We start from the raw sequence: 13,227 nt of genomic DNA, 5'->3' as shown, positions 1-13,227 counted from the left end.
AATAGACTTATTATTATTATTACTACCTACTGAGGGATAACGGGCACGTCTCATAGCGGGATTTAAAGCCTCACTGTGGAAAACTTTTTGAGCAAATTTGCTTGAAAGTGGCTGTTCAAAAGCTTCCTCCACACAAGTTAAGGAGTTTATCCCATTTCACAAGAGCATCCTAAACTTTTTCCTCCCTGCACATAACAAAAAGCAATGTAGCTAAAGACTTTTTGTATTTCCACAAGTAGTGCTTTGAATTATGAATCATTATGTGGCAAAAAAAACTCTGTAAGGACTTTACGTCCTTCTAAACTAGCTGAATTTTAGGTCTTTACTTTTCCTAAGAGCCAGTTTTACTTTTCTCTAACGTTTTGAGAAAGAAATGTTGCCAAGCCAGAGAAGCAGAGACATCACATGACACCCCCACCACCACCACCACACACACATTCACATACACATGCACACACACACTCCTTCTGAATAATTGAATTTCATGAGGATGGTGGCTCATATTCAAGAAAGCACTTAAGCACATGGCTTATGTGATTACTGCCACAATATGGTCTCTGTTTTGCGTATGTGTTTATACCTGTGGTCATTTTAACTCTTAAATTTTGTTTACTAAATCGTTGTGCTCCTGTTAGACTGCCTATGTTTAACTGAAGTTATATAAAAAGCAGTCACTAAAATAGGGAGATTCGTTTTTGGTTTTCATATCCTTAATCTAGTTTTGGTTTAAATGTGTGAGATGTTCAGAGCAGAGAACTGAAACAAAGTGAGACACATGAGCTGTGCAGGCGGTGAGAAGTCCTGGTTATTTCTGGGAATATACAGTAGATGTTGTTTGTGATATTACAGATGCCAAAAAGAGCTTAACTTCTGTTTATTCTTTGTATTATTTGCTTTTTTTGTGCTTCCACTGCAGTATTAATCACTGGTGATTAGACAACAGACTCCAAAGTTCAGGTTTACATGATCTTTAGCAAGAGAGCAGAGGCCAGTCAAAAAGAAAAAAAAGTCTTCCGTCTTTTACTCATCTCAAGTTTTTTAAGCGCGTCTGGACAGTTTATGCTCCTATGGCATTGTTGAGTGTATGAAGATTAATGATTCTTTTTCCTCCAGGCATGGTGGTGAGCCAGACCACTCTTACCCCTGCTGTGACAAACACCACTCTCATCGAGAATGCAACCGGTGTGACTCCAACACCCGTGATTTTCAGCAGCACAACCCCAGGCTGCTTCGCCTTCAATGTTTCCGACTGTGAACCTTGTGCACCAGGATCGCAATATGACAACAGTGAGTCCATAAATGACTTCTTCGACAAAATGTACTCATTGTTTGGATTGATCATAATTACACTCGATTTTATGTTAATGGATTAACCTGTTTGTACTTCCTGGAGACAAGATTTTGAGACTTGTTCTCCTTCCGTTCCTCCCTAGACACACTCCTGTGCACATGCTGCCCTGACCCTGGGCTGTGTGTATTTCCTGGAGCATGTCTGCCATGCAAGAAGGGATTTTATCAGCCACTAGCAGGACAGCAACAATGTCTGCCCTGCAGTCAGGGCTTCTACACTAAGTAAGTATGTAGACCAAATGTAAATCATATTCAGTGTCCTCCTTTATCTATTGGGACTGGCTCTACAGTTTCCCTTTTTGATTCAATTTTACACTGAATTCTCAGTTTCACTGGAAGTCCACTTTGTCACCCCTGCCCAGCTGGATCCTTCAACAACAACACTGGTGGAGAAAGTTGCACAAGTTGTTCACCAGGTGTGTTTACTTAGCTATAACTCATTGTTGTGCTGTAAATCAGCAACAGCAGAATGGTCATCTCTCTGATCAATAGCAAGAACTTTGCACATAGACCAACTACCAATGAGTCACAATTCCTATTTTACATGCAATGGTTTTCAAAACCCCTTGTTTTAAAGACTAAAGTACACTTACTTACAGGAACAACAAGTCACACACGTTGAACTGTTTCCCGTTTCTTTCAGGTTTCTTTTCTTCACAGCACAGCTCTACGTCTTGTGCACCGTGTGCGGTGGGAAGTTTCTGCAAGTAAGTTTCTCCCTAATTTCATGGGGAATTTTATTTCCGCTTCAGTTGCTGTTGTCCCATAACTAAGACCTAAAAATCCAGACTGTGTGTGTGTTTGCGTGTGAAAATGGAAAATCACTTATCTAACCACCAAAATGAACATCACATGCCTCCAAGCCACGGTTTTCCTAAATCATCAAACTATTTTCTCAGGCAGACCTACAAGCCACTGAGACATGATCATACATGCCACTTAGATTTTTATCCCCACTGCTGATCACTCAAAGCAGCAGCTGTGTAGTTGGTCTTGTGTGTGTTTGTGTGCATCTGTGGCAGCAAACTGAGGCATGCATTATGACTGAGTCTGAGATATGGTGACTGCAGGCTAAATATAATATAACTTCCCAAAATATTTATATGCTTGCTGGAATCATAGACTATGTTGTGTGTGTGTGTCTGTGTGTGTGTGTTTGTGTGTGTGTGTGCATGAGGAGGGGGGGGGTTGTACTTGTTTCTTGTTGAGATTAAATACTTCCTGATGTACAGTGGTGCTGCCTGGTTGATGAAACCTTGTACAAGTTTCTATATAAATGCCTAAATCTGATGTAAACCATATTTACAATTTAGCACAAGAGCTAAAAAAACCAGATAATAACTTGTTACGCGGTGATAGAGGAATATCATGCTGTATTACATCTGTATGAACCTTTGCTTTCACAGCTTGTTCCTCTGTACAGAAAAGCTTTAGCTCTGGGATGTTGTTGCATTTCCTACTATTCCTGGTCATTTCTACCTGATTAGGGTCATAAAGGATTTTTGATTTTAATCTTCTACAACCGTTCATGAAACATCTTCTCCGGTCAGGGTCACTGTCTTGCTGCATAAACAATACTCTGTTGTAATTTAGTTCACAGACATTATAATTAGCATACATTAGAGTTTGCTGGTAAATTCAGAATTCACTGTTCTGATAAAAGAAAGAAACAAATAAGTTTTGGTCTGATCCATCCACAAAGAAACCCACATGTCAAATAACTGACGAAAGAAATCCTTTTTGTAGAACAGTGAGCAAAATAGGTTTTTAGTTGTTTTTAATGTCATTTGAGTTTCTTTGTTTGAGTCTAATCGAATAGTCTTACTCGTTTAGGAATCTTTCTAAACTGCGTGAAATGTCCTATAAGTAGCAGTCATGATAAGACCTTTTCGAATTCTTTAAATGCTAAGGAAGGCTTCCTTTATCACTTCCTTATCAAGATAAGAAACACTAGCTCATCCTCAATGGAGCAAGATAATCATGTTCGAACAGACGTTTCAGCTGCAACATTTAAGACAAAGTTCGATTATTGTCTCACAATCCTGCAAACTGGAATCCATGAAAATGACTATGAGGAAAAGTAGGGATGTTCCTCTTTTTGTGTTTTTTTTTCTTTTTTAAATGAGTAACATGTAGGATAAAGTAATAACAAAAACAACGCTAAATGTGCTTTTTGCAGAAATGTTTGTTACAGCTTTAGACTCAATACTACAGAACATCACTGCTTAGTGTTAGAGGCTGTTGGATTCACATTGTAGTGTGGTAATCATTTCCAAAAGTCCTTTTCTGATGAGGTACTTTGGAAAAGATAATGTACGCTGGAGGCGGCATCTATCGTTCCACAGCCTCTACAGAAGTGAGCGCTCCTGAATTTTCTCCTTTTTTTTTGACAATCTCACTGTGGATTGGTCAAGTCAGGCTTCTTAGAGAAGGTTTTGTAATAGTATCAACACTGTTTGTAATAGCAAAAATATAATTTGTTCATGCTACAAATGACCTCTCAGAGGTGTTTTGTGAAGCTAGACAGATTTCTGTTACATAAACAAAACAGTGAGCCTTCATACAAACCTTTGCCATCCAATTGACAGAAAAGACTTACTAAGAAAAGACTCCTAACAAACTTTCTAAAATTTAAAATATATTCATTTATATTTGTAATACTGTCTTATTATCCTTAATCAATGCTTAAGATGAAAGTCCATGCTGTCATAGATGCTCAAGCAGCAAATCCTGGTGCCGCTGCCATAACATGACATACATGACAATACTTAAAGATATTGTGTTTACATCTTAGAGAGGTCAGAAAACATTTTTCCAAAACTTTATATTGATTTGCAAGCTACTTTTAATAGAAAAATCCCGCCATTGTATTGTTGTTCAAAGCCGCACTTTGAAACCTAGCTGCAGTCTATTCAACTTTTATGATTTACTTGTGGCTGCCATGAAAAACTTACTCAAATTTCCTTCAACAGTTATAAGCATGTATCTTTATGTCCGACAGCTTGTCTGGCTGCACACAATGCCAGATGTGTCCCGGAGGAATGGAAGCTCTTTTATCTGCCTCCACAGCCTGCACACCATGTCGGCCAGGTATTTCACATTATGAAAATGTATGCACATGATTGTTTTTATGAATGTTCCCTGCAGTATATGATTTAAAAAAAGAGAAGAATTTTTATGCATCCAGTTGGTCTTTAACAGGCATGCACAAGGCTCCCCATCAGACCATGTGCCAAATCTGCAGCAGCGGCTTCTTCCAGATTCGCTGGGGCCAGGAAAGCTGTGACGTCTGTCCAGAGAATCACTACTGCCCTGTGAGTGTTGCACATCTCATGTCAAAGAAGAATAAAGCACTGGAGAGATGTTTGGTGATGGAGTGTGTTGTTCACTCAGAGCCCTGACGTGAACCCCATCCAGTGTCCAAATGATGCCTTCTGTCCAGAGGGCAGCTTGGCTCCAGGCTACTGCATGGAAACTTTCTTCCGCAAAGCAGGGGACACTTGTGAACTGGCTCCTGTTACTATTGCTTTGTTAGTCATCGGAGGAGGGGGTGAGTATTAATGTGGAAACAGGAAAAAAAAAGTGGTACTGAGGGTTTTTTAGTTTCAACTCAATCTTCAGTCCGCATTTATTCAAGTTAATTGGAAATAAAAAAGCTTCTTTAAATTGTGTTTTTGAAACAGTATCATATCAAAACTGTAACTTAATGCTGCTGGGTTTGTTAATCTCTCTTTGTGAAGGAAAACAAGCATAGGAGACAAATAAAGTGCAACCACCATGCTCTCAATATTAAATTAACAGAGCTGAATATCAATGCTTTTTACTTTTTTTTTTTTTTTTTAGCTACATACGTAAATACATGCTCATCCTTATGACTAAATGCAGCCCAGTCAGCTGCTGTTACTAATGACATAATGAAATGAAATAGGAATCACGCTGACACATCAATGCCCTCTCTGTGGATAGTAATTTCCTGTCAATTCTCCTCCTGTTTTCCTGCCTCCTCTCTCCAGTTGCCTTACTATTCATCGTTTTAATGGTGCTGCGTCGACGAAGAGACACAGATGGAGAGCTGACATTAGCCCGAACCCCACTGTTACGCAAAGAACGACCTCAGGGTCGATACTACGGGCTGCCTTGTGACACGGAGCCTGTGTATGCTGGCTGGTGAGCTGCAAAAGAACTGAGAACTGAGGACTGGTAGTAAAATCCTGATCCGGTGCCTTGAGAGCACTTTCATAATCCACCAGCCTTTTAATTAGGTACATTTGAAAATAGTTTTGGACAAACACAAGTTAATTGTTCTGCGAATTCTAATTGTCAGACATTGTTATAATTGATCCACTCAGAAACAAATGCTCCTTTTATAGAGTAGGTTATTGGATTATAAAAAGGTTTGCTGGAATGGTGAAAATAACATAAGACCTCAACTTGGTGGAAACGTGTTTCTCTTGTCAAAAGCACTTTTTTTATGAAGGCTGATTTACTTTGCATTTGTGTGTGGATTCATCTATTAATATGTGTTGTTGCTCAGTGACAGAGATATAAACTGTGGTTGATACCTACATTTTATAATACATTTGAATAGTGTGTAATGTTTGTACTTTCATGTAAACATTTGCTTAATAGTTTTCATGTGCTTTTTTTGTAAAGATTATATTTGTATGTTTAAAAAAAAATCACAGTTTAACTCTTGTATAACATGGAAAATATTTAATTCAAAGAATATTTAATAGTATTTTTCAATTTTTAAAAAATAACACAATTCAAATTTAATTTGTGGCTATTTTTTATGCTAAATTTAAAAAAAAAAAAAGAAAAGAAAATTCAGTCACTTTCTAAACCCTGCTAGTAACAGTTTGTCTTCAAACATAAATACAAATAATCCAAAACCATTTATGCAGTAGGGCATGGCTTGTATATAAGATTTTATAGAAATGATATCTGACTCTGCTCATTGAGTCTGACTAACAATAAGTGTATGGATGTTTTTTTTTCTTTTAATTGGCTATTTTTTATGTTATCGGTCCCAGAGAGGATAAAACTGCAAAGCTGTAAATCTTTTTACAGGAATTTTCATGCATTTGCTGCAAGGTAAAGTATCTCAGGAAGTTCAAAAGCTGTTTGATTTAAAAAAAAAAAAAAAAAAGAGTAAAATTATCAATTTGACTATTTTTATTAACATTTTGCACATTCAGGCAAAATGTTTACATAATTTGTACATTTTTATAAATTTGTGACATGGAAACAAAGAAGATGCTGATATAAATAAATCCAAAAAGTAAATATGAAAATGGTGTTCATATGCAATGCTGATGATGTCTTCCTTTGTTTACAATGTAAATATAACACATACGTATGGAGCTGATTTGGAAACATGCTGGTTTCATTTTTAGTTTCTCAAACTTTTGCACTTCATATAGTATGAGAATCATTGCCATATTAAATTTGCCTTGCACTTGTATTGAGAGAAATTTGTAATTTTCTTGTGACTGCATACTTAAACAAACAAATATTATATGCTAAAATATTTTTTAAATGCAAGCATTGTTAAAAACTTTTGGACGTTGGCGATTGAAAAAGCAAAATGATATCATGACTTGTAACTTTGAATTCCTGCTTATACAGGTGAATATTTATTGTACAAAAGTATACAAAAAAACGACTTATTGAAGAGTTTAACAGAGTAAAGAAATCAGAAAAATCCCTTCCTGGTTTGAGCCCAAAAGCACTAGAAAATTATTTTGATGTTAAGCAAACATCCAGCAGTAGACTGACAAATATCACATCTCAAGATCAGATAGATGTATTTGCAGAGCATGACACGGCAGTGGAGAAACATATATAGCTAGAAGCTGCTGAACAGACTGAGCTTAAAGCATTTCATACACAAAAAGTAAATACTGGAATGCATGACAGACTGTGGTGTATGAAAGGAACCTTTTCAATAATGCTGGGAAGTGTCTTATCTTTTTCCTAAAACAGTTATTTTGGAAGAATCATCAATAATTATTGTATCAATTAGAAGTTAAACCAATGGAATTATATTTCACATAAATAAAACTTTTACAATCACCTATTGTATTTCTTTTATTTAGAGAGACTTGTAGCTGTTATCAGTAAATGTATCAATGAAAGCAGCCCTCGAGAGAATCTCTACATGAGTTATGTTAATCAATATAATTCTAACAAATATAAATTTAGTGGAACACCAACAAGTCAAATTAAAAGGTCTTTTTTGTAAATGCTTAACCACCAATAGATGCTAGGTGGCGGTAATAAACCTAGTACGTGTGTTGACGTTGAACGCAAAACAGTCACATTTGTCCAAGCAGGACACCGTACTTACACAGGGGAATTGGGTAAATATGGCGGCTGTCTTGGCAAGAATATTTCCTGGTCAGTTAAAATTTAAAATTATTATGTTCGTAAAAGTAAAATTTACAATATTTTCTTTTTATTGTGTGTAATCTGCTTTTAACGTTTACCTTTCCACATATTGTAGATTAGACCGGATTTTAGCCAACAAGTTCACTTTAAGCTGTGTTTCTCCGCTAATGTTTGGTAAGGATGTCCTTGTGTCTGACAGGGGTGCTGAGGCCGCTTTCTGCTACCATATGTACCAGGACACCTCTGGTCTGTAAACTCTCCAGCTTCATTCACCTCCCGCCTCGCCTCGGCACCGCTAAAGCCGCTGTCTGCGCTTCTCTACGGGCATCTGTGTGTCAGACACCCCGATGCAGCATCCTGCAGCGGTAATCACCTGGACGGGTTTACAGCCGAGGTTAAAATTAGTTTGATGTTTGATATTCAACAGATATTTTGACACCCAGTCTCCTCGTAATAAATAGCCGACCGTACGCTGCTTTGTAGTGGGGTTGTGACAGCCAATTTCTCCGCATTGTAATATTTTAAAGTGACTAAAAAGCTGTTGAACTTTAAAATATATTTTTTTTAAAAATCATATAAAATAACACGTGAGAAAAATGGAGAAAATAAAGGCTGTGTGACATGTAGCAGGACTAGGTGCACCATTAGGCAGTCTTTTGAGGTGTGTAGGTCACATGACTAAAATGCTATTGAACTTACAATATTAAAAAAAAAATAAAATAAAAAAAAAACCCATAAGAGGATAATAGAGAAAATAAAGCTGTGCAACATGTGGCAGGAATGGATGAGCAATTAGGTAGTAATTTGAGGTTGTAGGTCACATGACTAAAAAGCTATTGAACTTTAAAATATTTTAAAAATTCATATAAAATACAACAAAATGAAAATAAAGGCTGTGCAACATGTGGCAGGACTGGGTGAGCAATTAGGCAGTGATTTGAGATGTGTAAGTCATGTGAGGAAAAATAAAATAAAATAGCACAAGATGAAAAATAAAAAAATAACGGTAGTGCAGCACTCGCATACAAATCTTGAATAGTTCAAAATTGTTTTGACTTTCAAAGCCCCTGTGGTTGCGGAGATAGTTATTTTTAAATTCTGCTATTGTTAATTTGCTGACAATCCCAAGATTGCTGCAGTGAAATTGACTGTCATTACCCCACTACAAAGCAGCGTAGGGTCGGCAACTTATTACGAGGAGACTGGGTGTTTGACTGTAAATGGAAGGTTTAAAGTTTGGAAGACCGTTGCATCGTGCATCTTAACCCCGCGACGAAGTGGCTTTGGGTCGGGATACTGGGTGTCCGAATGTCTGTTGAATATCAAACATCAAACTAACTTTACTTCGGTGTATTTACATCCCTCTATCATGTACACGTGATGGGAAATGTACAAGACGTTTCAAAGGGAATAGGGGACTTAGACATTTGTGTTAAAGGTAGAGATTGTAATGCAAGTAACAGTGTTTACTACCAGTAATGTGATTTGTTTCTTTAAAATGCTAATATAATTACAGTGCCATATAACTTTTTGTCAAATTCACTGTCAGTAAAAATGCAAAAAGTAAACACCTTCATTATTATCATGCTGGAGGAAAAGTAAAAGGAGAAAAAAATGTCCAAATATGGAACATGATTCTATCACTTATGGAGGGTTTAGCAATGTTTTTGTGATTTACTTATGGTAAACTTGTAAACAACCATGATTACAACAAGTCATTCTTTCTGCGTTGTTGCAGTGTGTCTCCACTAGTTTCCAGTTTGACTCAGCAGCCAAGCAGAAGTCTGACGTACTTCAGTGTGAAAAAAGGAAAGAGGAAGTCCATAAAATCTGTTACTGACAGGTTCATGCGGCTGCATTGTGGTCTTTGGATCAGACGCAAGGTACGAGTGCTTTACAGTAAATTACAGACATCACAAAGTTGTTTTAACTTTACACATGAACAAACAATGTATTGATCATCTGATATTGTTGGTTCTGTTGGGGACAGGCTGGATACAAGAAGAAACTGTGGAAGAAGATGCCTGTCAGACGAAAGCGCCTCAGGGAAATTGTATTTTATAACAAAACACAGAGCAAACTCCTAGATAAAATGACTACCTCCTTTTGGAAAAGGAGAAACTGGTATGTCGATGATCCATATCAAAAGTACCACGATCGGGTAAATCTCAAACTGTAAATTTGTTCATGTAAAGATTTCTGCTTAATTGTCGTAAAGTTGTGAAAGAAATAAAGCCCTTTGTCATAATAACTTTTTTTTCCCAACAAGAACTAAATAAACAAAAAGCAGGAAAAACAGTGTTTTTAATTGTATTTAATAGTCATAAATTGATTTATCCAACAAATATTTGAACCCGTGGAGCCAGAAATTGACAGTCATAAACCATGATGTCATCGCATCACTGTGTATTGTTGTGATCTATCAAGTTGAAACTCAAGTAATTTGACATTTTGGCCTGCCAGAAAAGAAAAATTAGTTCAAGTTAGTACGGTAAGGGATGTTTCTGCGAATAAACCCAAGAGCAAATGTTTTTATGTTAACATTGAGTTAGTTATATTAAAGGTGGAGTATGTAAGATTTTCAATATTTTCAAAATAAATTAACTAAAAAAAATAACTACAATCATAATTAGGTTCCAGTCTGTCCATATTTGATGTGTTATTAAATGTTTGCCTACCAGTAAAAAAAAAGTGCTTTTTGTCATTTGTCATTAATTAAACTTGTAATTTAATAATGCATCAAATATGGACAGACTGAAACCTACATGTTCAAAAAACTATCTAATTATGATTGTAGTTATTTTATTAGTTAATTTATTTTGAAATTATTGAAAATCTTATATACTCCACCTTTAAATGTTTATTTTGCACAGTAACCAATAATAAGAAAATTATTACCAACATGTCTGAGGAGGCCTACAGCTTCACAGACACGAAACAATCACTTAAATCATGAAATTTAAGAAAAATAACATGCGGTGGTGTATCTTTCTATGCACAAGTATACAAATGTTCAACTTTTTTTTTTTTCTCAGTTTTGCTTTGCAGAAAATATAATCAAAAGAAATTTCTTCCAACACTAATGCGGATACTACCAACTCTAAAACACATGACTAGTCTGCTCATGGTTGTTTTGTTTTTTTCTTTTTCTTTTTCCTCAAAATGTATCCATTAAGAGGACATTGTCATGAGCATAATGAGTGTATCTACAACATCAGAGTGAATGATGTGTAAACATAACTGTTGTACCTGAGAAGCTTTTGTTTCAAACCGCAGTAAAAGACGTTGATGCATTGATGCAAATCTACACGTCTACTCATCAACACAGAGATAGTTTGTGTAAAACACCTGGCTAAGCATTGCTCAGTTAACAGCAGAACATCACAGTGATTCCAAACATGGAACAACAACCATGTTTCTACAATAAATTTATACTTATGATATTGCATTTCTGCTACAGTTCAAAGTGACTCAATGTTTGTGATTGGCCTTAAAATATCAAATAATGTGTGAAATAAGTGACAAAACATTAGCAACTGAAGAAAAGATTGTCAAAAACAGTCTGCTCTGCTTAAATAATACCTCTTAATGACTTTTTCTTTTATCCATGAGACATATATTTCTTGTTACACAAGTAATGTTGTTTTTGCCACAGAGGAAATGAGGAAAAGGAAGGAAAGGAAACTATTCTAATAACTGATAATAATATTGAGCCACAAGCGCTGTGTTATTTTGACCATATCAAAGCGCTGAGGGCAGTCAGGTACAGACGTGGTCAAAATTGTTGGTACCCTTCAGTCAATGAAAGAAACAATGGTCACAGAAATTACTAGAATCTGACAAAAGTAATAATAAATAAAAAATTCTATTAAATTTAACCAATGAAAGTCAGACATTGCTTTTCAACCGTGCATCAACAGAATCATATATATAAAAAAAAAAAACCAAAGTCATAAAACAGGCCTGGACAAAAATGATCGTACCATACCGGGGGTTGTGTTGTGTAAAAGAATCCATCCCCAAAAATGGAAATATCAGGAAAAAGGAGATTGAGAAACTGGAGCAGTACCAACGCCTCAAGGAAGAACTGGAGAAGGCCTGGAGGGTGAAAGCAACAGTAGTACTCTTATAGATTGGAGCACTGGAGGTCCCCCACACTGGAGAAGTGGCTCCAACAGATACCTGGTGAAACATCAGACATTTCCGTCCAGAAAAGCACAGTCCAAGGAACAACTAAGATAATTCACAAAGATAACTCAGTTCACAGAAATAACAAAAAAAATCCATACATTAGAGTAGATGATGGTATTTTCCTTGGATAAACCTTTTGGGCATATTTTAGATTATGGAATAAATAATTTGATCTTTTATTAGAGAATAGTTTTAGGCCATAAAATCAAAATGTTTATGTTGGTGTCTACACAACTACATTTTAAACAAAAGTGAGGAAATTTGTATTTCATCCATTCAATAATTGTTTTATTGTACATGTTGCAGATTCTGTTTGTCACCTTCACAATGAAGTATAATATAACTTGTAAGGATCGGGTTAACTAATGCCAAAATCACCTGCAATATTCTACGGTTGGTATTTCTTTTTATGAGATTCAAGTATTACCAGGCTTACGTCAGTCTCATGTTTGACTGGTAGCTAGATGATAGAGACAGACAGAGTCTGGAACTAGTGATGTCCTGTATCTCCAGAATCTGAAACCTTTTTCCATCTTTCAGGATGGTCCTCTCCCCCACAAAGCCAGGATCATCAGAGAATAGAACGACCAACCTCAAGACCAGATTTCAACATCTAACTCTTGTAGGATCAGCTTGGCTGTGCTGTTTGAGCCAGAGAGATCAACACAGCCTTAAGTAACTCCTAGATGAGGATTAAGGTGTCATCTTGACACATTTTGGTGCTCATTACCAAGGCTGGATTATCCAGTGGGCATTATGGGAACAGGCCCAGGGGCCCACACCTACTTGGGACCCATGTGGGGGCCATATAGGGCCCACTTAGGGCAGACACCAGCAGTTTGGACATGAAACAAAATGTATATAAAAGACAGATAGTTACACCACAGTGTCTACTAGTGTATTGTCATTGGTACCATTGGCTGAGAGATGTTAGAAATGTCGTTTTACATTGTATCATTCCCAATTTTCACAATGTTGCGGTGAAGAAGGGGACCCCTGGAACACTTCGGGTCCAGAGGCCTGTGCACTTTTAATCCGGCCCTGCTTATTACACGCAGTCCTGACTAATTGTACCTTGTTGTAAATGTGACTAATTGCGCTTACCATATATGTATATACAGTACCAATGGTTATTATTATAGTAATTATATTCTAGTTATATTATAGTTTCTGTGCTGAATTAAGATTTATAAAAATAATGATTTGATGTCAAGTTTTTTTTTACATTTTCATGTCCAACCACCAGAGGGCGACGTGCGGCTCTTCGCCAACCGTTAACGTTATTCGTGCTGCTGA

The 13,227-nt window shown here is 36.5% G+C and overlaps 2 protein-coding genes across 2 annotated transcripts; both read left to right on the top strand.

Annotated features, from left to right (window-relative positions):
* Positions 1-1,683: 1,683 nt before the first annotated feature.
* Positions 1,684-5,521, top strand: LOC306772176 (uncharacterized protein; the record flags this gene model as incomplete). The annotated part of the gene is made up of 6 exons (XM_079261590.1): positions 1,684-1,766; positions 1,994-2,057; positions 4,352-4,440; positions 4,552-4,664; positions 4,744-4,900; positions 5,364-5,521. The coding sequence occupies exons 3-6, from the start codon at positions 4,377-4,379 to the stop codon at positions 5,519-5,521; spliced, it is 492 nt and encodes a 163-aa protein (XP_079117716.1). The 5' UTR covers positions 1,684-1,766; positions 1,994-2,057; positions 4,352-4,376.
* Positions 5,522-7,685: 2,164 nt separating this feature from the next.
* On the top strand, positions 7,686-12,610 carry LOC306772174 (large ribosomal subunit protein bL35m-like; the record flags this gene model as incomplete). The annotated part of the gene is made up of 5 exons (XM_079261588.1): positions 7,686-7,749; positions 7,940-8,105; positions 9,479-9,623; positions 9,731-9,864; positions 12,472-12,610. The coding sequence occupies exons 1-5, from the start codon at positions 7,719-7,721 to the stop codon at positions 12,608-12,610; spliced, it is 615 nt and encodes a 204-aa protein (XP_079117714.1). The 5' UTR covers positions 7,686-7,718.
* Positions 12,611-13,227: the final 617 nt, after the last annotated feature.

Source organism: Telmatherina bonti, assembly GCF_933228915.1.
Source record: "Telmatherina bonti genome assembly, chromosome: 22".
Classification (NCBI taxonomy): domain Eukaryota; kingdom Metazoa; phylum Chordata; class Actinopteri; order Atheriniformes; family Telmatherinidae; genus Telmatherina; species Telmatherina bonti.
The sequence above is the reverse complement of the archived record's forward strand: the minus strand, read 5'-3'. Positions and strand labels throughout refer to the sequence as shown.